The sequence below is a fragment of the Mycteria americana genome, chromosome 1 (genome assembly GCF_035582795.1).
Source record: "Mycteria americana isolate JAX WOST 10 ecotype Jacksonville Zoo and Gardens chromosome 1, USCA_MyAme_1.0, whole genome shotgun sequence".
Taxonomy (NCBI): domain Eukaryota; kingdom Metazoa; phylum Chordata; class Aves; order Ciconiiformes; family Ciconiidae; genus Mycteria; species Mycteria americana.
Genome location: NC_134365.1, coordinates 154,703,905 through 154,727,063, shown reverse-complemented (window position 1 = coordinate 154,727,063; position 23,159 = coordinate 154,703,905). Strand labels below are relative to the sequence as shown.

General features: G+C 42.8%; 1 protein-coding gene across 3 annotated transcripts in view; it reads right to left on the bottom strand.

The window, feature by feature from the left end:
• Positions 1-14,929, bottom strand: part of RASA3 (RAS p21 protein activator 3) — a 134,883-nt gene extending 119,954 nt beyond the window's left edge. The window contains exon 1 of one of the 3 annotated variants that reach the window (XM_075525282.1): positions 14,785-14,929. In XM_075525282.1, the coding sequence (XP_075381397.1) occupies positions 14,785-14,839 (55 nt within the window). In that variant the 5' untranslated portion in view covers positions 14,840-14,929. Of the gene's footprint in view, positions 1-14,104; positions 14,125-14,784 lie in introns of those variants that run through there. The other 2 variants (XM_075525292.1, XM_075525302.1) reach the window with 2 other exon arrangements.
• Between the last annotated feature and the right edge of the window lie 8,230 nt (positions 14,930-23,159).

The window sequence follows — 23,159 nt, the reverse complement described above, 5'->3', positions numbered from 1 at the left end:
TGGTTGGGCTACAGCTCATCCTTCCCACATCCTGCTCCCTCTGCCGCTATGAAGGCTCCACACTCCAGCACAGTTGGTTTCAGGCGTACTGTACCAGGTGTACTACAGAGAAGCAACAAACACCTTGTCAGGGGCTACTGGCCAACATGAAGAGACTGGTTCTCCTCTTACAGGATGTCTGCAGCAGGTGAGCTCCATGGACCCCACATGTGGTTTTCTAGATATGTTCACCATAAGACACTCTTTTCTCCCTGCCATGCCCAGCCTCATTCACTATACAAATTCTAACTTTGTGGAAAAACTATTCAGAGGGTAAGACACCAAAAAAAGAAGTGTGCACCCATGTCCAAAACAATGACAAAAGAAATATCAAATAAATGCACATGACACCTGCACTGGACCAAAACACTTCATTGTGCTTTGCTTCTGTCCAAACCCAACCTGCCCTAAGACAAATATCCCCAACTCTGTCTCCCATGGCCTGATACCCTAGAAGATATGTACACTGCAAAATACATTAGCATTTTCGTCATGACACCAGAGACTACGAAATGCTTTACCTGGATACAACAAAAGCACTGATACATCACCACCACTGCTTCCTCCACAAGCACAAAGGGAACCAAATTCCCACCTTTAAAGCACAGCTACAAGGTCCTGCCTTGCGACTGACTCCATACTCTGAAGGGAGTGTGTGGAAGCTCCTGTCCCTGTCTCACATGCTGGAGTTCTGGAGAGCAACAAGGGATCAGACCTAGCCCTGTACCCAGTATTTCCTCCAGGCAAGTCACCTCAAGTAGCATGTTTTTCAGATCACATTCTGAAGCATCTGGTTAACCCCACGCAGTACAAGAGTAGTTTTGGTATACCTGCAGCCTGGCACTAATTCACAGACATGTAAACTCTTATCTGGTTCTAAGCCCTTCTTGGATAAGATATTCATGCATGACCCCATTTCATTTTGCCAGTGTGCATGGTCTGTTAAGCACAGTATTTGCTCCTACGTGGTTCCCAATGCAGTGTTCATGGTATTGCTGAAGCAGGGACCCCACCTTACAAGCATCTGGTACTTCCGGTTACTGTCAAAATCAAAAAGCCACCATACATAAGAAAAGACATGGAGTTTGACTTAGTACAACTACACCTGAGTAAGATTTCATGGGACTAGGAGAAAAATACACTTTCAATTCCAGAGATTCACTTTGCACAAGGAAGTAAAGCCCATGTTCAAGAGCATGAAGTACAAGTTACCTGCAGGACTAGATTACCAATTCCCATTACCAGAAGCAGGGCATCAGCATTCCAAAAATTCGCAGGTGTTATCAGGAAACTCCAATAATGACAACATATATAACATTTCCCACTAGACTATTACAGGTTACATTTAATACTGGAGCTGACTTTAAGAGTCATTCAGTTAATATCTCTTTACTTTCAAACCCACAACTTTCTGGAACACTGTCACAGAAGCAGGTGTCAAAACACACTAATTATCAGCCTGTTAGAGCTTCACTTTTACTGAATTTATTTTGCTCTATCGCAACATCCTGAATTCCCCCAGGCACTTTTTATTCCCTGTCAAAAACTTCTGCCTCGCACTCAAAAACAGACAGTTGGGAGTATTGGTCTGAATAAAAATTAGCTTTCTTTTTTTCCTCTCTCTCTCTCAGGCAATTTTGCTTAGTAGGCCTAAAAAACAAAAAGCCACAGGGGAGTAGAGAGAGAATAAGTATACCGCTTACACTATCTTTAAATCTAGTTCCTTCCAACCCTAACACGCAACACCAATTTCCTGAAGTCCACTGCAGGCACCACCCCAGAGAGTATAGAGGGTGGCTCTGTACTTCAATATGAGAGGGAAGAGGCATAAACAGTTCCCCTAGCTGTAGTCAGGGGTGGATTTAGGACCACTGACCATTACCTCTGTTCTCCATCATCATCTCTGAAGCGCCAATAGTCTAAGCCTATTCTGCAGCAACTACCTGGAGCTGCTGTCTTAAAGTACTGTACAATGTTAGTGGGAACCCTGATCAAATAGAATCACCCAAGGGCTGCTGGCTCACAGCGTGCAGCAAAATTAATTATGTGAAACAATCTACAAACACAGGGTAAGACTAATATTTACAGAAATAAGAGTGGTGTTGGTCAACTCCTACCTTACATTTGGGGCAAGAGATGCTAACAGAGCACGTATGTGGTTCTTTGGGTATCTTAACAACTTGACATTTGAATATTATGCAACACCAGCCAAGGTCCCAAACATCAAATATCTACACTAGAAAATGCAACTCCAAATTTCCAAAGAGGAATGGATCAGAGAACATTTGCAGAAATAGCTGATGGGTCCCTTCTCCTTATCTACTGGGGAATACTTTACACAACAGTCAGAACTTAACCATTATGTTCATGGAGGCAAAATGCAACTCCTCCTGATCTCAGGAAGTGAACTAGGTTAATGTCCCAGTGCTGCAGGGAAACATGGTCTGGAGGAGGTCTCTAGGACCAGACTTGGTCTAGGCTACTGAGAATTTGCATAGATCAAGACAAGGACTTTACTGACAGTCAATGCAGGGCACAAAACTTATGGAAGAACAGCTCCCCTCTGACTTGAGCATAGCAGGGGCAAGTTTTCTAGGACCTTTACTGCCTTCCCAAAACAGAGCAAAATACACCCTTAAAGTAACAATAATCACCTACAGAGCAAAGTAACTTTGGTTTTACCCAATTCTCAGCCACACTGAGCAGTTCTCAGCCACCTGAGAACCTCAAAAAAAAAGTGTGCTACCTTATACTGCACCCACGTGATCTGCTGAAAGACAGATTTTAGACACCTGCTGGAGTTTCACAGTTCTGCCATTATTTTTGCATACCTTGCGGGAAACAAGTAGCACTTCCCCTGGTTTCCTTATAATACATGGAATAAATATAAAGTGCAACTACCCATATGTACAATCCTTTTAATGTAATCAATTATACAGCTTCTGTCACGGACATCTGAAAAAAAAAAAAAAGTCAAAAGAAGATAAAGCAACTGGAGTCAGCAGATCTGAAAATCTGATCTGTAGAGGACTGACAGGTCTTACAGTGCTAGCATTCCTTGCTTCTCTCTGCTAAATTGCATTAAAAGAGGCAGCTAAAAATAAGATAAATATTTCCCTAACATTAAGCTCTCCATGAGAGCAAATGCTGCCATTTCAGAAATATTCCACAATTCAAAAATAGAAGGGAAAACAGCTAGTGCATTTATAAAGAGAAGAAACAATGCTTATAATGCAAGCCTTGTCTTATAGCAGGTGTTTTGAGAAGAAGCTTTTGAACTTGTATTGTACCCCTACAGGTCTTTCATGACTGCAGAGAGCACGGAGAGAGCAAAGCTATGATCTCAGAAACAGCACTCACAGTTGGCAAATGACAACAACAGAAGAGCCAACCACTGGACTATGAAGAACTTCCATTTGTTCTGGAAAACTTGCGCCAGTCACTCAGATACGTGAGTATTCATAAAAGCACAATTTTTTCAGAACAAAACACAGTCTTGCAAAAAATAAGAGCAATTCCATTAGACCACTGCATCCCCTCTCTTTTTTAGTGACTATTAGGGACCTGCAACAATGCAATCCCAACCAGTAAATCTAACTTAAACATAGCTGGTTTGGAGGTGATGGATTGTTTTTGTTTTAGACACACACAACTCTCACATTGTGTCATACTGTCAGAGTTCAGTTTTCCAAGGTTGTGTTCACACGTTCTGTAGCAGTCACCAGCTTTTCAAACCAGAATCTAAAAGCAACTGTAAGATGTCACACCCTGTGTCTCCTGGAAAATAGATCTAATTTTCCATTACAAACTGGTGATTGTTCCTGGGCAGGGGGAGGAGGGAGAGAGACTAAGAAAGGGAGCTTTTATACTATCTACCAGATTTTTCTTCTCTTTCTACCACCCTCCTTCCTACAATTCTACAAGCTGAATGACCGCCAGAAAAATCAACGAAACTATTTTTCATTGAAATATCAAAACAAAACATCTGAGAAGTTTCGTGCTACAGTTCAATTACACTGTTAAACACAAGGAACACATAACCACCTTTAAGAACTCACTAAGTGCTTTAAAACACACATCTTAGAAGAAGATACCAAGAGAAACAGCTTTCAGAACGCCACACTGTAGTACTGAATGGAACAGGAAATGAGGAACAAAGAAAGGAATTTCATAGATTCCAGATGTACTCTAACACCAGCTGGGAAATACAAGCAAGAATCAACTAAAGCCTTGTAAAAGGCTACCACTAACTATTTTCTTCTAGAGTTCTTGAACACAAGTAAGTAGCTGTAAACAATTTGTAAATAGAAATATTTTTGGAAGAAATTGGAAACAGTAGTAAAAATAAACTTCTTCCCCTCTCTCCTATTTTTAAGGAGCCATCAGTGCATCTGTTTTCTTGGAGTTGCTTTTTTAAATATCAAAACTCCGTATAAGCAGCCATAACAGAAGCGCAACTGTGTAAATAAAGTATTTCAAGTCATTGGTTTTTCAATACTTGGAATATTAAAGCTGAATGAAACTTGAAAGCAAGGAAAATCAAAAACCGTAAAGTTGATTTACGCTACATGCCTTCTGTGTAACTGAAATTGAATGGGAATCTAAATTTGTAAATTGCTAAAAAAAAAAAGTTATCAGTCACTCAAAAACTTTGTTCCTACAGCTGTAAATTTAAAAAGTAACCACTCTAGCTTAAAAACCCTGGAAACAGAACTCCTTCACAAGTTCAAATACCCTTCAGGTCCCTCTGTAGCCCAATGTCTCCAATGTTTTACGCTCCTTTTCTGAAACACAAACTCAGGCCTTTCAACGCAAGCTTCTTTTAAATAGATTTTGAAATCTCTGAGTATCAAGTGCAGTGACAAACAGACAAGTGTATTTCTTCCTAAGGTCACTGTAGAAGATGAAAAGAAAGCTTAAGCATACATCTTATGGAACACAGACCTGCATTAACAGAAAATTCCCCTTCCTCCCATTATTGCAGAAATAGGTGTTCTTCCCACCTTCAAGGCTTTTCATGAATTTGTTGCACGTAGCAAAATTGAGACGCTTCATCTAATGTTCATCCACCTACTACCAGCTTATGAAAGTACATTAATATTTATGCAAATTAAACATTGCATCAAATGCTACCTGTTCAAATCTACCAGTCATTCATAAATAAGTGAAACACTCTCTCTCTTACCATCACATCATACTAATCCATTTGAGTTAACGGCGATGCAGTCACACAGTTACACAGCCTAGCAGGTAGGGAACAGTAAGACTCAGTTGTTGGGCTAATGAAGGGATCTCTGTTTTGCCCCAGTGCTCCCTGAGAAGTAATAACAAGCAAATGCACAGGTCTCTTGTCAGGTAGAAAAAAGATAAGACTTCTGAGGTCTGGAATGAAAACTGAAGAGCAGAACTCTTAATCAACCTCAGAAGTTAGGCAAGTCAGACTAGGCTGTAAGTCTTCAATATTTTTGTTCTTTCCTCAACAGATCTCAAAAATACAGATACACTATGCTTTTTTCCCTTTCAGACAGAAAAGGGGAAAAAAAAACCTCTAAGCCCTCAAACTTTCCACTGAATCTTTAAAGTGTTTTACGCTTGGCAATGATCCATGAAAAATTTCAAGAAATGAAAATAGGAAAAAAATTCCAGTTTTTCATAATTTTGAAACTTCACATCTCATTTTGCAAAACTTTCACCCAGAAAGTCTTCTATAGGAGGAAAACAACATGTGAAGTTTCAGGGAAGTTGCTTTCCCTTGGTAGAGGTTAGGATGGGAGAGGAAGGAAGTCAGATTTGTTTTGTTTTTATTCCAAAACAAAGCTTCGAGTTGGATCCTAAATTCAGTCATCAGTCCACTATGCTGAAGAAATCAAACAGGCACTGCTAAAGAAAAGATACTTCATAAGGTTTAATAAATGTTGCTAAAATCAGAAGGTAAGAGAGCTATTCAGAATGTGCAAGTCTATGATCAACTTTTCAGTTTAATAAAATACAACCTGTTATTAACTCCAAGCATATCTCAAGCTTCTCCTTGATTTAACCACAAAATAGATAAACCTCTGGTACTAGAAGGTTTAAAAACACAACATTAAGACATACTAGTGCATCTTTTAACCATTAATATATGCCTTAGGTGACTTGCTCCCCAGACGCATTAATGGTCCACTGGAACACACAAACATTCATTTTTCTTCTACATATTTGGCTGAACATGTGTTGGTCTGAAATCATTATGATTAATACAACTGTCTGATATTTACATCTTTTATAGTATTCAGCAAAGACTACAATCCTCTGTCTTTATTCTAGGCTTCTTGCTCTCACACGAGGAAACTATAAGATTTATTCTCCAAACACACCAGGTTGCAGAGGGTTTTCTCATAAGTGAATCGTCACAACATGAAAGGTATTAAGTAGTCCTTAACAACCCCCAGTGGATTTTGCCTCATCCTTTCCCCCATCTCCTCCAAGAGAAAAATTGCTACATGAGCTACTCAAAGACTTAATTCGGCTCTCTCAGAAATGTAACTATTGGCTTCAACAGAATTATTCACAATTTACACTCCTGTAATGGAGATCAGTCAGTCCTTCGTCAGTCAGAGACTAAGAAAGGATAGAGGGAATACCTGAAGGTCCATTTGCAGTCTGTAGTGTTTATCTGCTCCAATAATTGTAACCTAATGTATACTACCAAAGCTATTTTAGAAGGTTTTTTAAAATTGTATTTTCTAATCTTGCTGTAGGCAACACCCTTCAGTGTTTGAACGAGAAGGTCTTCCTTAAATGGGAGTATCAGTGCAATAAATGGCTTCATATGATAACAGAGTGTTTCACAGCATACCTGCATAAGTAGAAAACTTGCTGTGATGCAAAGAAATGGGAGGCAGGGGTTCTGTTTAAGCATAAACACCATCATCAACATTAGGTGCCTCAGCTTTAGAAGACAAGTGTCTGATGGAGAAGCGGGGCAGCATGTGCGAGTATTAATCAATTAATAACAACTAAAACACCTAAACTTTCATAAGTAGCTAAGGCTCCTGAACTGAGTGGTGAATGGAGTTTACTCCGGTTGGCGGCCGGTCACAAGCGGTGTTCCCCAGGGCTCGGTGTTGGGGCCAGTTCTGTTTAACATCTTTATCAATGATCTGGACGAAGGGATCGAGTGCACTCTCAGTAAGTTTGCAGACGACACCAAGTTGTGTGGGAGTGTTGATCTGCTGGAGGGTAGGCAGGCTCTGCAGAGGGACCTGGACAGGCTGGATCGATGGGCTGGGGTGAATTGTATGAGGTTTAACAAGGCCAAGTGCAAGGTCCTGCACTTGGGCCACAGCAACCCCATGCAACGCTACAGGCTTGGGGAAGAGTGGCTGGAAAGCTGCCTGGCAGAGAAGGACCTGGGGGTGTTGGTTGACAGCCGCCTGAATATGAGCCAGCAGTGTGCCCAGGCGGCCAAGAAGGCCAATGGCATCCTGGCCTGTATCAAAAATAGCGTGGCCAGCAGGACTAGGGAAGTGATTGTGCCCCTGTACTCGGCACTGGTGAGGCCGCACCTCGAATACTGTGTTCAGTTTTGGGCCCCCCACTACAAGAGGGATATTGAGGTACTGGAGCGCGTACAGAGAAGGGCAACGAAGCTGGTGAAGGGTCTGGAGCAGAAGTCTTATGAGGAGCGGCTGAGGGAGCTGGGACTGTTTAGCCTGGAGAAAAGGAGGCTGAGGGGAGACCTCATCGCTCTCTACAACTACCTGAAAGGAGGTTGTAGAGAGGTGGGGGTCGGTCTCTTCTCCCAGGTAACAAGTGATAGGACAAGAGGAAATGGCCTCAAGTTGCGCCAGGGGAGGTTTAGACTGGATATTAGGAAATTTTTCTTCACCGAGAGGGTTATCAAGCATTGGAACAGACTGCCCAGGGAAGTGGTTGAGTCGCCATCCCTGGAGGTATTTAAAGGACGTTTGGATGAGGTACTTAGAGACATGGTGTAGTGATGGTTTTTGGCAGTGTTAGGTTTATGGTTGGACTCGATGATCTTAAAGGTCTTTTCCAACCTATATGATTCTGTGAGTGTGAGATGCAAGTAGTTCTCAGGTGGAAGGTCAGAAATATAGATATATCAGTTTGTCAGATTATCCTCTTGGTGGTCTTGCTGGAGTTTTAACATTTGTTCTCCAGAGCAGCTGACCAAGCTGGCGTATATCGGAGACTAATAAATAAAGCATCGTCAAGAAAACATATACTTCAGAAGGGGAGTGCACTGAAGAGTGTAGACAGACTCCAGCAGTCTCATGACACTGTCAGTATACAGACGTGAAAGCAGGGGATGCACCTGCTGATTTCCCACACACACGCTTCCAGTCAAGCTCCTGATACGTGTCCAAAGACAGCTCTGACGTTCACCTGAGTGCACAGATTCAGCTCACTAAAATAGAAGGAAACTAAACCTGACAAGAGAAATAAGTTGCATTCTTTGGGCCGGCTTTGCAAATTGAACTGGATTTTTTTTTTTGTTAGCGGAGAAGCGTCAGTCAACAGGAGGTGTTTTAGGGGTGGGTGGTGCAAAGAATGTTTCATAGCTGGGAGCAAGATGAGTAGGGAAGGGGAAAAGCAAGACCTGCCTTTTCAGCAGCAACACGCTACTAACTTGGGTTAGCACATTATGAAGCCATGCCTTGGACCACACCTACGAGAACAGAATCACAAAGCAACATGTGAAACATGAAGAACAGCATCAGGCAGAACAGCGACATAAGAACACAGGAAGAGAAGCTAATATTGGGATCTACCTAACCAGTAATTTCAGAAATAGAAATTTGTTTTCAACCAATAATAATAAAATAAAATAAATAAAAAAAAAATCACCACAAAACCCCACCAACCAGTCTGAAGCATAATTCAATGCAATGAAATATTTTCAAAAGCATTTTCTGGAAAACCGTGAAGCTAAGATATCCAGCACTTACATAACGTCCTCACGTAAGAGCATTTGGTACTTTGACCAGCAGATAATCACCTCAATAGGAAGACAAGAAAACACTATTAGTTCTCATGAGACAGATTAGAGAACACTTTTTTCAAATGTACTAATTCCAAAAGAGGACAAAAAAACTAGAAAATTTGCTTCCTGACATCAGATGCTCTGAGCAGATCTGTTTAATGGTTTCACTCCTGTGAATCTACCTCTGCAAACTCTAAAAGCCAAGTCACATTGGCTTCCACTCTCATATATGAATCATTTTTTACTTAAAAGAAAGTTAAGTTATGGATAGTTTGATTTCAGGCTGGCAGCCCCAAACAAAATTTCTCCTCCATTTCTTCAAAACTAAATTCACTGAAGCATTTTCCACCGCTACCTTTGTTTCCTTCTCTCACTTGCAGAAACTATGCTTTGGTCTCCACTTTTGCTCCAGCCACGGCTGCTCCTGACAGTCCATGCACAGTCACAGCACTCCTCCTCTAGAAATAGCACTGGCCCCAGCTCTTTTCCATTCAGCACACTGAACACAAGTCGGTCAGAACACAACCACCACCAAATTTAGCAGAGTTTGAAATACTGAACCAGCGGTGAAAAAATCTGCATAATCTATTCTGCACCCTCCACAGCCTGTCAGACTCGAGCCTTAAATAGCATTGCAGTCAATCAATAACAACATAAGTTGCCACTTTATTTTACCTACGCAACATCAGTTTAAGATGTACTTGTTAACTTTTTAATGTGCAAAACTGATCTTGAGAAGTCTTGAATATTTTGAGGGTGAGATGCAAACAACTTTTCTTCCTTTCTTTACTTGTTGGTCCACTAACTTTGAAATACTAGAAAAATCACTGTTATCTTTATAAGAAACATTTTACATTTCCTAAATAATTATTTCTATTATATATATCTATATATAGATAGGCACCTGCGAAAAACTCTCATTCTAAAAATATCTCTTCAACAACCTTATGCCCCATTTAAATGGGGATAAATCCTTTTACAGTATTATGCAGTGAGCATATTTAGTCGTACTTCTACAAGTAACCACTTAAGACAAGGCACTAAATCCCAATAGACAACATTAAAAGGGACATCTCAAGGCAAAATGGATTTCCCTGATCAACCTTAAGATTATTAGACTTAAGGGAGGCCTTAAGTTTGTCAAAGACAAGACAGTTCCCCTCCTTAACCTTACAGAAATGCAGACAGGCATTTCTCAAACATTTATTCCATATCAAGTTTAATGGTGGAAGGGCAGTAAATACCTTCTCTTGGCAATCAATCTGCTTAAACACTAGTATACTAGCACTTAAGCAAATATTCTGCCTGACTTCACCCAAGACTCTCAGTTTCCCAAAGAAAAGTTCAATTGCTTTCACAATGTCTTAAACTACACAGCTCTGAATGAATTAGTAAAGGCGGCACAGCAAAATTAAGAGTCAGAGAGATAGCACAGTCTACAGACCAACAATCCTCATCTAGTCAACTGGACTGTCACAATGTAAATGATGTTTTTGAGTCCTCAGAAAATGGTGGGTTTACCCTTTGAACAGGATAAGCTGCAAGTGGAGCACCAACCCACATCAGGTAGTAGCCAGCCTTTATCACAAAAATTTCACAGCTTCATGCTTTCAATGGCACTTAGCACTAAGGAGAGTCTATGCTGCCAGAAGTCCCACATTTCAGACTATGACTTCAACACCTGTAACCACCAAAGGTCCATCCCTGGCCCTTTCTGAGGATGATAAAAGAGCTTTAGAAGTTTATGAATGTCTTAAATTGCGACCAAGCCGTCACAGTGTACAAGTAGACCATTATGATCTCTGAGGTCAACAAAACTACGAGCAAAGGGTCCTCCCCATTATATTGGTGCCCCGGTAGCCTCTTGATGTGCAGTATACTCCTGTCTCAATTATTATTCCAAAACTATGGGACAGTTTAACCTCTATAACAAGCCCAGCTACAGCTAGAAAAATACAATTTTAGAGCAGAGCCTCATACTCCTTGATACAAGAGTACTAGACTTCAGGGACATGGAAAGCTTGTTATTGTACAGTGAGAATTCACAAATGAGCCATTTCTTTAGAGTTTTCAAGTATAAATAATTTCACAAAGTAAAATCTGGCAGAAAGTTCTCTGCTAACCAGTATACAGCCTTCCACAGCACAAATGCTGAATATGAGCTTTCATTTTTTTCAACTGAAAGTTTAATAGTTGACGCCATTTAAGGAGGGAAAAAAGTAGCAATTAAAGTACAGTATATTTATTAAATATTACTAACAGCACAACACAAGTCATGTTGTCAAGCAGAAGGACTCTCTTTGTAGTTTTTCCAGCCAATCATCAGCCATAGAGCCTTATGTTGTTTCCTTTCAGGTTTTGAAACACTGACTCATGGAAATATCAGCACTGCACACTTCCTCAAAGTGGCAATCTTATAGGAAGTGTTTGTTTAGTCTTACATGACACATTGTTTTGTTTATGTATAAGGGATTCCGGTAAAAATAATTTTCAATTAAGGAAAAAACACAAGAGGACAACAGTTTCAGTTATGGGAAGCCAAAATAAATCAATTTCAAATGGACATTTGAACAGTGCATTCATTACTACAGATACTACTTTTTTCTTTTTACTGTACGTTACTTCCTTGCAACAGACATGAGCAGAAGTAGCCAGGCATTGAGTTCGTTCAATACAACGAACCACAAAAGAAACCAGAAACTGGACAAGAGGTAGCACAGTAACAACACCTCTTAACACTGCTGTCCACAATGACAGAGTTCGTATCATTGCTCCACAGCTTCAGTATCTCAATGAGACACTTTTTGGAAGTGGCACATCAGTGGCAGTGCAACTGAATGAGCAAAACATGGATTCCCAAGAAGCTCAAGGATTCACATTTTCAATAGATGAAACAGATGGCTCAAGCCATCAAATCCAAACATGACTAGAAACAACACTACTCAGAATGGGGAAGCATTTAGGAGATCTGGGATATAATTACCCATCTAGCTAAATATAGCTGATTCTATGCAACCCATCAGTCTCAAAAGAACAAGTTAGACCAGCAGTAGAAAATGCCTTCATTTACCTGCAGCTGCTTGGAAACACATGACAAGACCCAGCCATAACAATACATTACAGTAGGGCATTCAAACATCTCTAGGCTACAGATGTTTTGCACGGCCTGAAGCCTCCAAACTGCATCAGCCTCTCTATTAAGAAAGGCATGCCAACCCTGATCTCACAGTGCGTTTGCACTGATTCTTCAAAGCATCAGTCCTACATTTCATGAGATTTACACGGTGGCATACTTGTGCACCAGTGCCCTCATTCATGATTTGCCAGCAAAGGTGCTACAGAGAAGGAAACATCTTACCAGATGAAGCACAGAATATCTGAAAGTCAGAGATCAGTCAGAGCTTCGCCATGAAACAAGCTCCCAAAGAACAGAACGGACCACTTCTAGAGCATGACAAATCAAAGCAAATCAAGACGGGAAATGACTTACCCCTTTGTCCTCAAATAACTTATTCCTTAACCCATCAAAAGATTCAAAGCCTCCTGCCACTAGAGAAAAGAGAAACCTTCAAGATACTAGCGAATGGGAACTGCTAAAAGACAAATTTACCCTTGGGAATAGCTGACAAAAGTAGTGTCCCTCCAATGTTCACCATCTCCTTTCAAAACCACTCCCAAGATTTTTTTTGTAGGGAGTCTACAAACCTCCATATACAATTTCTTCAAGATTAGGATTGCTTTACAAGGCCTGTTAGATTAGAAATACTCCCCCAGCCCATCAGAGCAATCCTGCCACTTCTATTTTTCTGACAGATTTCAGAAAAGAGAGTCAGCTACGGAAAGGTATTTAACTTTCAAAAACAAATGCCAGAAACTTGTGCTCCTGCCACGAAAGCTGATGAATATGCCTTCAGATACTTTCTAATGAACAGAAGGAAAGAGCTCGCTTTTGTGCGTACTTATGATCGCCCTCTGCTGTATTACAGTAGAAAACCTGGGCACAGCCGTGCTCCAGAAAGCGCCTGGCATTCTTCTTGCAGTTCATTCAGTAAAGACCTTCTGCTTAGAAGGCTGAAGCGAAGCACCGGTGTACCAGTGATGCGTGCAGTTTTTCCTACTTACTATCCACGCTATAAGGCAGCAGGAATCCTTACTGCAATACTGCATGTTAATCAAACGCTTAGCGCTGATAAGGACTGTGATAACTGAAGTCAGCAGTAGGATTAACTTTAGTCCATGATTTAATGAGATTAATCTCAAGTCTTTTGCTGCTGTCATTATCTTCAATCTCTTCTACCACTCAAAGAAATGCCCACACTCTAGTGATATCAATCGTTTAGGCATGACATCACTGTTTTCTTCTCGAAAAAAACAACCACCCAAGAGTCATCATCCTATATGTGAGGTGTTCTTACTCCTTTCACTAAAAATCACCATATAGGAACAACCTGCAACAGCACCACTTGCGTGGTGTCTCAATTTCTCCCTTGCAAAAAGGCTTTTTTTTCCTCTCCCCTTTGAAAAGAGCCAGAAAACAAGTCTCTGACCACACTTCATAGTCTTACTGAATCTATTTTCTGGATGTATAAAAGAACACAGAACCAACACATAATTTTTAATTTATGTCATAAAATTTTACTTCTTAAAGTCTGCTATCACTGAACTACCTGCTAACAATAAGGAAACGATCCTAGCAATGTTCTCTTTGAAACGTTAAAGTCACTATGCAATAATGAGATTTCCTATGCAACCTCACGTCTCAGTTTGATCTAACGTGACAATTGGTGGTTACAAATTTGCTTTTACATGCGCAGATATGAAAGAGGAGATTTTTCAAGAGCGTTAATAAGAAGCGACAAGCCCAACTCCCTTAGTATCCACCACTGCGAGTCCAGCACTAAACTTTTCCACTTCCCCTCAAGCTCCCCACCACCATGCTCCATCCAAGCGAGGCAAACCGCTCCCTCTGCATATGGGTTCAAGTCTGTTACGGAAACGAGGGATTTCCCTCCCAGCCGGCACACTCAGAACTCTACCAGGGAGAGTTTAATCTGCACGCTGACATCTGTCGCTTACTTTCTAATAATGTGGTTTGGAACTCGATCAACAGCAAGAAGAAGAGTGAGTCTCCAAATGCGAGTCGTAGGAAGCCATGAAGAAGCAGCAGCAGCCTCAGCCCGTCCCGCTCACTGAGGCGAGGGCTTCAGGCACCGGCTACTTCCCACAGCCGCTTTTTGGCCGGTTTCACACCAGCTTTGCCAGTGACATACAGTACTGAGACTCGCTGACGGCCTTCAAACTTTTAGCGCGTAGCTTAGCAACGGAAAGGAAAAAAAAAAAAAATCGCGAAATCTGCCTAATATCCTGCGCCGCCCGGACTCCCGCCGGCGCCGCTCGCCAGCCGGACGCGCACCGCGCTGCCGGCCTGTCACCGCGGCACCCGGTCGCCTCACAGGCACCGGCCGGCCGGCCGCCCCTCACGACGCCGCTCCCCACCGGCCCCGCACCGCCGGCTTGAGGCGCCGCCGGCTTGAGGCGCCGCCGAGCCCCGCCGGGCCGCAGACACCGCCCGCCCCGCCGCGACCCCCCGCCGCCACCCCCAGCCGCTCCCCCGGCGGGACGCGGCGCGCAGAGGAGCACAAATGAGCGGCCGGCGCCGGGTGCCTCGCTGCACCGGCGCTCCCCAGCGCCCGGCGCGGCCCGCTCCAGCGGGCGCTCCCCGCCCGCTGCCAGCTGCCCCCACCCCGCGCCCTCACCGATTTTAATCCTGACGCTCTGGAAAACCCGCAGCCCCTCTTCCTCCACCGCCATGGTGGTGGTGGTGGTGGTGGTGGTGCCGCCGCGCCTGGCGCTCAGCAGCGCTCGAGCCCCGCCGCCGCAGAGACGCACGGACCGGACCGGGACTGGAGCGGACCGAGGAGGAGGCAGACGGCAGGCGAGCTGCTCCGCCGCGACGGGAAGGAAGGCGAGCGGACGGCTCGGAGCGCGCCGCGACCGGGCTGCCGCCAGCGATCGAGCAGCCGAGCGGAGCGGAGCCCAGCGCCCGCCTCCTGCCCCTCACACTGGCAGCTCCCGCCCCCGCCCCGGCGCTGCCCTCTCATTGGCCAGCGGGGCAGCCGGCCGCGGCGCTCATTGGGCCGCTGCCTGCCAGGGGTGGGAGGGGGAGCGGGGTGCTGGTGGAGCGGTGGGGCTAGTGTTGCTGCGCTTTGCAACAGCTGGAGCGCGAGGCGCGCCGGACGGCTGCCCAGCTGCGGAGCGCGCGCGCCGCGCCTCGGCCGCCCTCGCCCCCGTCCTGCCGCCCCGTGAGGGGGAGGCGGCGGCGGCGGCGGCGGGTGTGAGGGGCAGCTCCGTTCCTCCCGGCCGCGGCAGCCCCCCCCCCCACCTCGCCGGGACTCCCGAGGGTGCAGCGGGGGGAGGGGGGAGGGGGAAGGCTGACGGCTGACTAACTCTGTGGCCTGTCTCCAGTGCCGGCCCGCACCAACCGTTGGGGAGCAGCCGTTGGTTCCGGCCGCGGGGCCTGCGCGTCATGGCGAAAGGGAGGGAGGGATGTTGAAGTCCTCTTTCCCACAGAGCCACAAAAAAAGGGCACCTGCGATGCCCCCAGGTTGAAACCCATTCATTAGTGGGGAAAAGAAGGCCCGTATTAAATAAACAAAACCGTTTGGGCGTTAAGAGCAGGCTGGTCTGTCTCCTGGCTCCATTTGATCGGCGGCAAAGCTCGCTCTACCTGATTGCACGGGAGGAGCAGGGAATTCGGATTTCAGACTTGCATGACTACACATTAAACAGCAAGAAACAGGACCTGTGTCAGTATTCAGTGCCAACTTTGAGTCTTGTAAAGTCAGTAATTGAAATACTCCTTCCCTAGAGGTCTGGCAAAAGCAAAGCTCAAAGTTCCATAGAGGTGTACAGATCACATTATTTCAAAAAGTAAAAAAACCAAATGCCCTTTCGTGCAGACAATCACAACCCTGCTGAGGAGGCTTAGAACATCCCTATACAGAAGAGCCTGGGCACAGTCCATCACATCACAGTCCAGCATGTCCGAGAAGCACAACAGAATGCCCTTTCTCAAGCCTGCAGCAAAAAGAAAGGAAAAAAAAGAAAAAAGATTTAAAAAACCCCACCATCAAGTGCTTTCCTGCTCTAGCTAAGAATTTCAGAAATGAGAGGCAAACAGACTAAGGACAATCTACATATATTAAGAAGCTAGTATTGAAAGAACCAAACTATTAAAGGGCAGCAAGAAATCAGAAGGCAAATCCTAAGTCAGTCATGTGGTATGAAGTCTGTAGGCAAGAAGTTGTCCAGGCAAGCTAGAAGAACACAGTTGGGCAGTCCATCATTGCTTGAATCATGGCAGGTACAACACATAACGAATTCCCTTTATTTAAAAAAAAAAGTGAGATATTGAAATACATAAGAGCAAATGAAAACTTGGGAAGGAGCCACAATGGCAGTGGAAGTCAGCTTGTAGAAAAGCCTGGGGCATCTGGGTTTTCCAATACAGGTATGGGCCTAACTCTGAAGGAAACTGGCAAGCTCATAGCCAAAAAAAGGAAACAGAGAGTTACCTTAAGGAGCTGCCTGACTTGCTGTGTTCTCCTTGTCTGCATAGTGAAATGCATATGTAACTTGATAAAAATATTTTTATAGCACAAGACTCTGAAGGAATTTTGTAAAGCACAGGCTTCCATTTACCAACATACATGCCGTAATTCCCTCCTCCTTGCTGCAGTATGCCCAGTGTCCTCTGTAACCTCATTACATTATCCCCGTTCCACCTAGCATGTGGCGTCTCTTCTCCATAATGCTCCCAGCTCCCTGCAACACTTCAGCTCCTCTGCCCACTGGTCCTTTGCATCCCCCATGATACCTTCAGTGCTCCCTGTCCTAATAACTTTTAGCATTTTCTTCACTCTAGCCCCAATTTCACCTGTCACAATACTTCTGACTCCCCTATTTTTGTCTCACCTTCCAGCTGAACAAGAGGCAACACAAGCAACAGCCTGAGCAGAAGCTACAAGAATGCTGATCAGATAGCTCACATTTTAAGAAGGACACTGACTCAGACTGGCCAATGTGTTGTTGCCTTTCAGATGCTGGATGTGACACACAAACAGGTTTGGAGTATGCATGCTGTACAGGTCTGTTTTAACACTCTGTACATGCTCACAGATAAAAAGGAATATACAACAGCTGCTGCTTTTGCTCCTTCACCACACACGCACACACCTTGAACATAACTTGCACAAAGTAAGTACAGGCCCACTGAATCATCTTACTGAAGGAGAATGGCAAACTGTTATACATGATGCTGTACACAGGCAGAAACAAGGACTTTCAGCTATAAGCAAGTTTAGCTATAAGCAAAGGAAAATGGATCCAATTGTTGGGATCCCTAGAAGTTGACCCCAAATAAGCTGACAAATTGAGCTTGTAGATCTCTTTAAAAACATGTTATCTTTGTACTTGTGGTGATTCAGTAACCAAAGAAACTTCTACACACTGATACTGGGAACTGATAAAGCTTCCCCAACACCATCAGGGAGAAACCTGCTTCCATGCTCTAAATATTATAGACATCTCAGAGAAAATATTTTACTTCTCTCTGTTTTCTGTTTGCCTTTGGTACATAAAGACTTCAGTTGACCTCATTTCCCCATCTGAAGCTTTTCTCATCTGCAGAAAGTTGACCCCAAAATAGTCATTAAAAAAAAATCAATTTATCAATTCTCTTCCCAGCATTTGCTGCTGTAAGACTTACTCTCAGCAGATACTCAACAGACTATCCTTCCCAATTTGCAGTTGTGTTCTTTTCAGACACTCATGGCACTTCCATCTCCTTTATGTCCAGGAAACAAAACGAGGTATCTACCTATAACCCAGTTATTATACATTCACAAAACCAGGCTATACATAAATTCCCCACCCCTTTTTGCACACCCAAATTTGCAGTCAGAGCCCACCACTTTTAAATCTAATTTCATTTGACCCAGCATAAATTCACCCTATTATCTAAGGTAATGGTTGCCCCCCATATCCTAACCTCAGGTGTTGCTTGCAACCTCTCTCTCTGCTAGCACTGGTGCTCACAAGGGTGTGTAGTGTACCCCGATTGTCGGTTAAAAAAAAAAAAAAACACCAAACTGTGATGACTCCCATTTGTATATTATGAAAAACGAGGCCCATAAGCCATGACACTTGGAAATGCTTTGCCTGCTATCATAAGCAACCTGAGCAGGAAGGATCTCAAACCAAAGGTGTGACTGGGGCACAGTGGCGTGCTGGGCAGCTTTAGGAGTGCGTGCTTACCCACAGCTACGCTGCCAGGCTGTTTTTCAGGATGGCCTAGCTTTACCAAGAACATGGACAGGTCCAGGAAGGCTGTGGGAAAGTTCATCCATAAACCCAGCCTTTCCTTTAAAACATAGTCAAGTACCATCAACTTCTGCACTTAAGCATAAAAGAAACTACCAAGATGCCTGCAGAATCAATTAGCAACAATCAGAACAAACAAATGTTAAAAACAAAACACCAAAACAGAAAAAAAAAACTAATTAAAAATAACTTACAGCAAGGAAAAAAGAAAAAAAAAAGAAAAAAAAAGCTGGCACCTTCTGACAGTCTTCACCATCAAATAAATCAAGTGTCCTCACATGAGAATCTACAAATTGTTACTTGCAGCTCGCTGTGCTGTCCAGCTACTCTTCTGGTTTCCCACCAGCCCTTTTCTGCTGAAGCTCTTTGACAGTGCTGTCATGTATCAGTGTGCTAGTTTATTTTCTGTTGTCTTGTTTTCTTGACATAAGGCTAAAAACTTTTTGCTTTCTCTGTAATAAACATCTGTCTCCAAATCTACGTGCCGTACAGTCCAACAATGTAAATGAAAGCAATGTTTCAAAACTCACATAAATATGTACTTTTAAAGATGTTAAACACATTATAAGAAACAGCTAAATAATGTGCGTTGCTTTTTCAGTATCTCCATTATTGAAATGAAACCTCAGCAGCAGCATATCACATGTGTGTTCGTGGGTATTACAGATAACATGTGCAGGCAACATGAGGTTTGCAGCTGCTAGCAGTCTGATCAAAAAATCTAGGCAAAGTGAAATGCTGCTTTTTAAGATGTGGATGAGTCTGATAATGACAATATCTTTTCCAACTTTTCTTCATCCAAGCCAGATGGGTTTATATTATCAGCTCTTCAGAGGATTCTTGGGTCTAAATTAGACTACAAAGAAGGTCATTTTCTGTGACTCATTTGTGCCAAGCAAGGAAATCATTTCCTCTCTTCATCTACATGATAGCTTTCTCTTGGGAGGAAACAGAATATAAGAAGCTTTCTAATCTCCTTTTGCATTATGCAAGAAACTAACAAAATATGAACCTACTGTCCCCTGGCTACCACAAAGCTGCTACCTATATTTATGTGAAGGAACAACATATTTAAGACAAATCTAAAGAAATATCACTCTAACACAAAGTAAGACTATGAGCTGATGACTGAGCAATATATCGTGATTGAATTTTAGGAGGACATAGATAGTTTCAGCTAATAATATCTATACCAGGCCTAAAGGCAGCTACTATCCATATAGAGATGCTGCATGGTATGACTACTCTGACTAGGGTGACCCAATAAACATTTATCCCTGGCAAAGTGAGTGGGGCAGCAAAGATGTCTTTGGTAGTGCCTCTGAATCTTACTCCCTGACTGAGTGGTAAATTTAGCCCTTGCAGTGATACCTTTCACAGTAAGATGGTAAAAGTTGTCATTTTTTTTCCCCCCAAAGACCTAGAACCAACCAACTAGTCAGGAAAGGGCTGCAGTCCTTCCCCTAGTCTCCATGCATAGTGAAAGTATGGCAGAAATATAATGAACCTATGTAAGTAGGAAATTAAGAATGAGTCTGTGATTACCTGTGTCTCCACAGGCTAAGAGTTTGCATCTGACATAGCTATAGAGAAATGAAGAAACAGTAAGGAAATCGCTTGTATGATTAGTCTGGCAGAGAAACACTTTGGCCATTACACTAAACGAAAGAAAGAAAGGAAGACAACGATGCCTAGAAGATTTTAATTAGCAAAATGTCAGCAACAGTGACAAGAAAGCACAGATTTCACAAAAATACAAAAGTGACAATGTTTAATTGAAGGAGAAACATGGGAAAGAGTGGACACTACTGAGATGGCTCTTACTGAACGGGGTGGGGGGTGTGCATGTGTACCAGTGCATACATGTATGGTGCACTCACACATGGGATAAAAATAGATCTGTGCATCAGAAGCAGGAAAACTGGGGATTGCACTGCAGTTACTACACTTAAAGAAAGCAAAGATCTCCACTGTGACCCCTGACTACAGGAAGAAAAGCGTGTCTACCTGTTGTTCTTACTACTTGCCTTTTCAAAAAATCTCACATTTTTGCTGGTGTTGCTGGAACACTGGGCCAGGAAGAGGCCAGAAGGGGGAAAAGAAAAATGGCTTTAATTACAGGAAAAAGGGGCCAGTGAGAACTGGTAGTTACAATAGCTGAGACAATACAACCAATTTTCATGTTGTATGGTTTTTTTAATCTTTTTTTTTAAAAAAAGAACACTTTGCTCCTTTAATTCTTGTTCATCACTTCTAAAAATCTGTCAGTCTAGTGTCCTCCTAAAAAATGTAACTATATTAAAATCCAAGTAATTTCAGCAGCAAGCACAGAATGTTCAGGATTCCAATGAAGTTTACCAACATGAAACACCTTCTGGTTAAACTCATAGAAGCATTGTGTTCTGGGTCATATCTGCTTTACTTGAGCCTATAAATTTTGCTTTCCTATTAAGGAATAAATCCCTTTATCCTTCCATAAAATACTATAATGTAATAAAACTGCATTAAGATCTTACAGAAAAAAACCCACAGTGATTATGTACAAGAACGAAATGTGGTGAATTTTACTGCAGTTTAATAAGTATGCATCCATTCTCATCTCTCCCACATTAGCCTTCTGTGGAACTGCTGTAACGAAGTGACAACAGCAAATGATCTTGAGAAAGAAAAACTGAGCAGCAATGGCACTTTCTACTTTTTTAAAAATACTGGGGACTGCTGTTTACAATAAATATGTGGTTATGCAAGCGGGCATATAAACGCCCATATTTCACAAGTCATTGCATATTAGCAGCCATAATCATCACTTTCATATCATCTTTGCTTTTATGTCATCAGCTCATCTGCTGTCTTCTCTATTCTTTATGAGAATTAATTTGACAAGACAGGACTCCATCCTTACTCTCCAACTCCAAGGCAAAGCTTCAACCCCCCTCAATTTAGCAGCACCAATAGTATCTCTTCTGAGGGGACTGCAAGGAGAGCTCTTACCCCATCTTCTCCCTCATATCCACCTCAGGGGATTGTACAGTCCCCAGGGGGAAGCCACTGGGATTATACTACCAACATCTACCGAAAAACACCCATAAAACACACACTTCTCTGCCTCCCAGATATGTCTCAGTTTTGTGGTATAAGCAAGATACATATGACAGATGCTATAAAGTTTACATTGACTTTGGGAAGCTTTGCATAATTCATCCACAGCCAGTGGTGTGAGTGACACAGCTATCCCACATGCAGCTATAAACCTTGAATAGACTTTTCCATGTAGTCACGCGTTTACTATGGGTCAGATCCTGTGGTCTTTCACTTGCTCAAAAATCCCATTGAAGCCAATGCTGGCAGGTCAGCTTGCAAATGCCACCCTCTCTCTGCATGGTGAATAGCTCCCATTGAACCCACTGGGATTACTCATGTGTGTGAGTAACTACTAACGAGAGCAAAAGGAGCAAAATCCGGTCCTCATTAGGGACTGCTAATCTGAAAAAAACCCTGCCTCAGTCAGTAGTACCACTCAGGCAGAGCAACTCTGCTGGTGAGGTGCTACCTAGGAAAGGCAATGTGGCACAATTTGGCACCATTTTTTTAGCATGTAATTCTTTAAAGCATCAGCTAATTATCCAGGCATGACTGCATGGAGGAGCTCCCTCCCATCACAATACGTGAGCAAAGATAATCTTACACCATGAAACACAATTAGCCAGATGGTTATTTGGAGGTTTTTGGAAGAGAAGCAATTTCTCTGATCTGGGAGATAAAAAAAATCAAAGCTGAATTAAAAAAAATCATACCACACTTGATTCCCAAGTATTTAATTACATATTATCATGGGTAACTACTAATCGGCTCCAATTATGCAATCTTATTTTATTGCTGTTGGAAACATATTTATAGCCACTATATAATGTGTATATTTAAGTCAATATCTGAATAAACAGTCTGGAAAACACATCATTTGTACCCAGATTTGGTTACTAGTGTGATTAGCATCTGCCACCTGCTGGAAATAGCTGTGATATCTCAACTAAGTCCCACAGATGGAAGGTCTGGTCACTCATCGAACAAGCAGAAATGTCAAAGAGCAAAATATGCTCCTTGTACCCAGGAGTTTATTCCTCTTGCACCCACTGGGAAAGTTTAATTTGCACATGGGGCTATTTATGTACATTCACAGAGAAGCCATAACATGACATTGTTTAAACAAACAGAAATTTAATTTGCTATGGAGAATAATGTTATCTGCCTCTGTCTGACCAGAAGGCAAAATATATAAACTGAAACTAATGCACCCAGCTAATCCCATCCCAAACTGGCATAGCACTCTTGCCACTCTGCTGGAAATGGCACAATTGCAGGTCCCCCTGCGCCATCCTCACAAAGGATTTCTTCCTCTACCCAATACAGTTTAGCATTGTCTTTGAGCCTCATTTGAAGAGACTGACCATTCTGGCTTTATGGTGGCCCATAAAACCCTTAAGGAGAACAAAACCTGCCTGTCCAAAACATCTGCTCTCACTCAAAAAAAAAAAAAAAAAAGGAAGCGAGAGGGTTTGGATGAGGTATTCCTCAGAGTGCCAGAACCTTGTAACTTGCTGCCTCTGTGCCAGCAAACCAAAGTAATCCAAGTAAGCCAGAGGGTAAATCCGAAGGCAGCACTGCAAGACTCGCTTTCCTCTCTTGCTTGTGTGGAACAGGCTGAATAGTAGTAGGACACACAGGTAAGACTAGCAGTTCTTGTCAGCGTCCT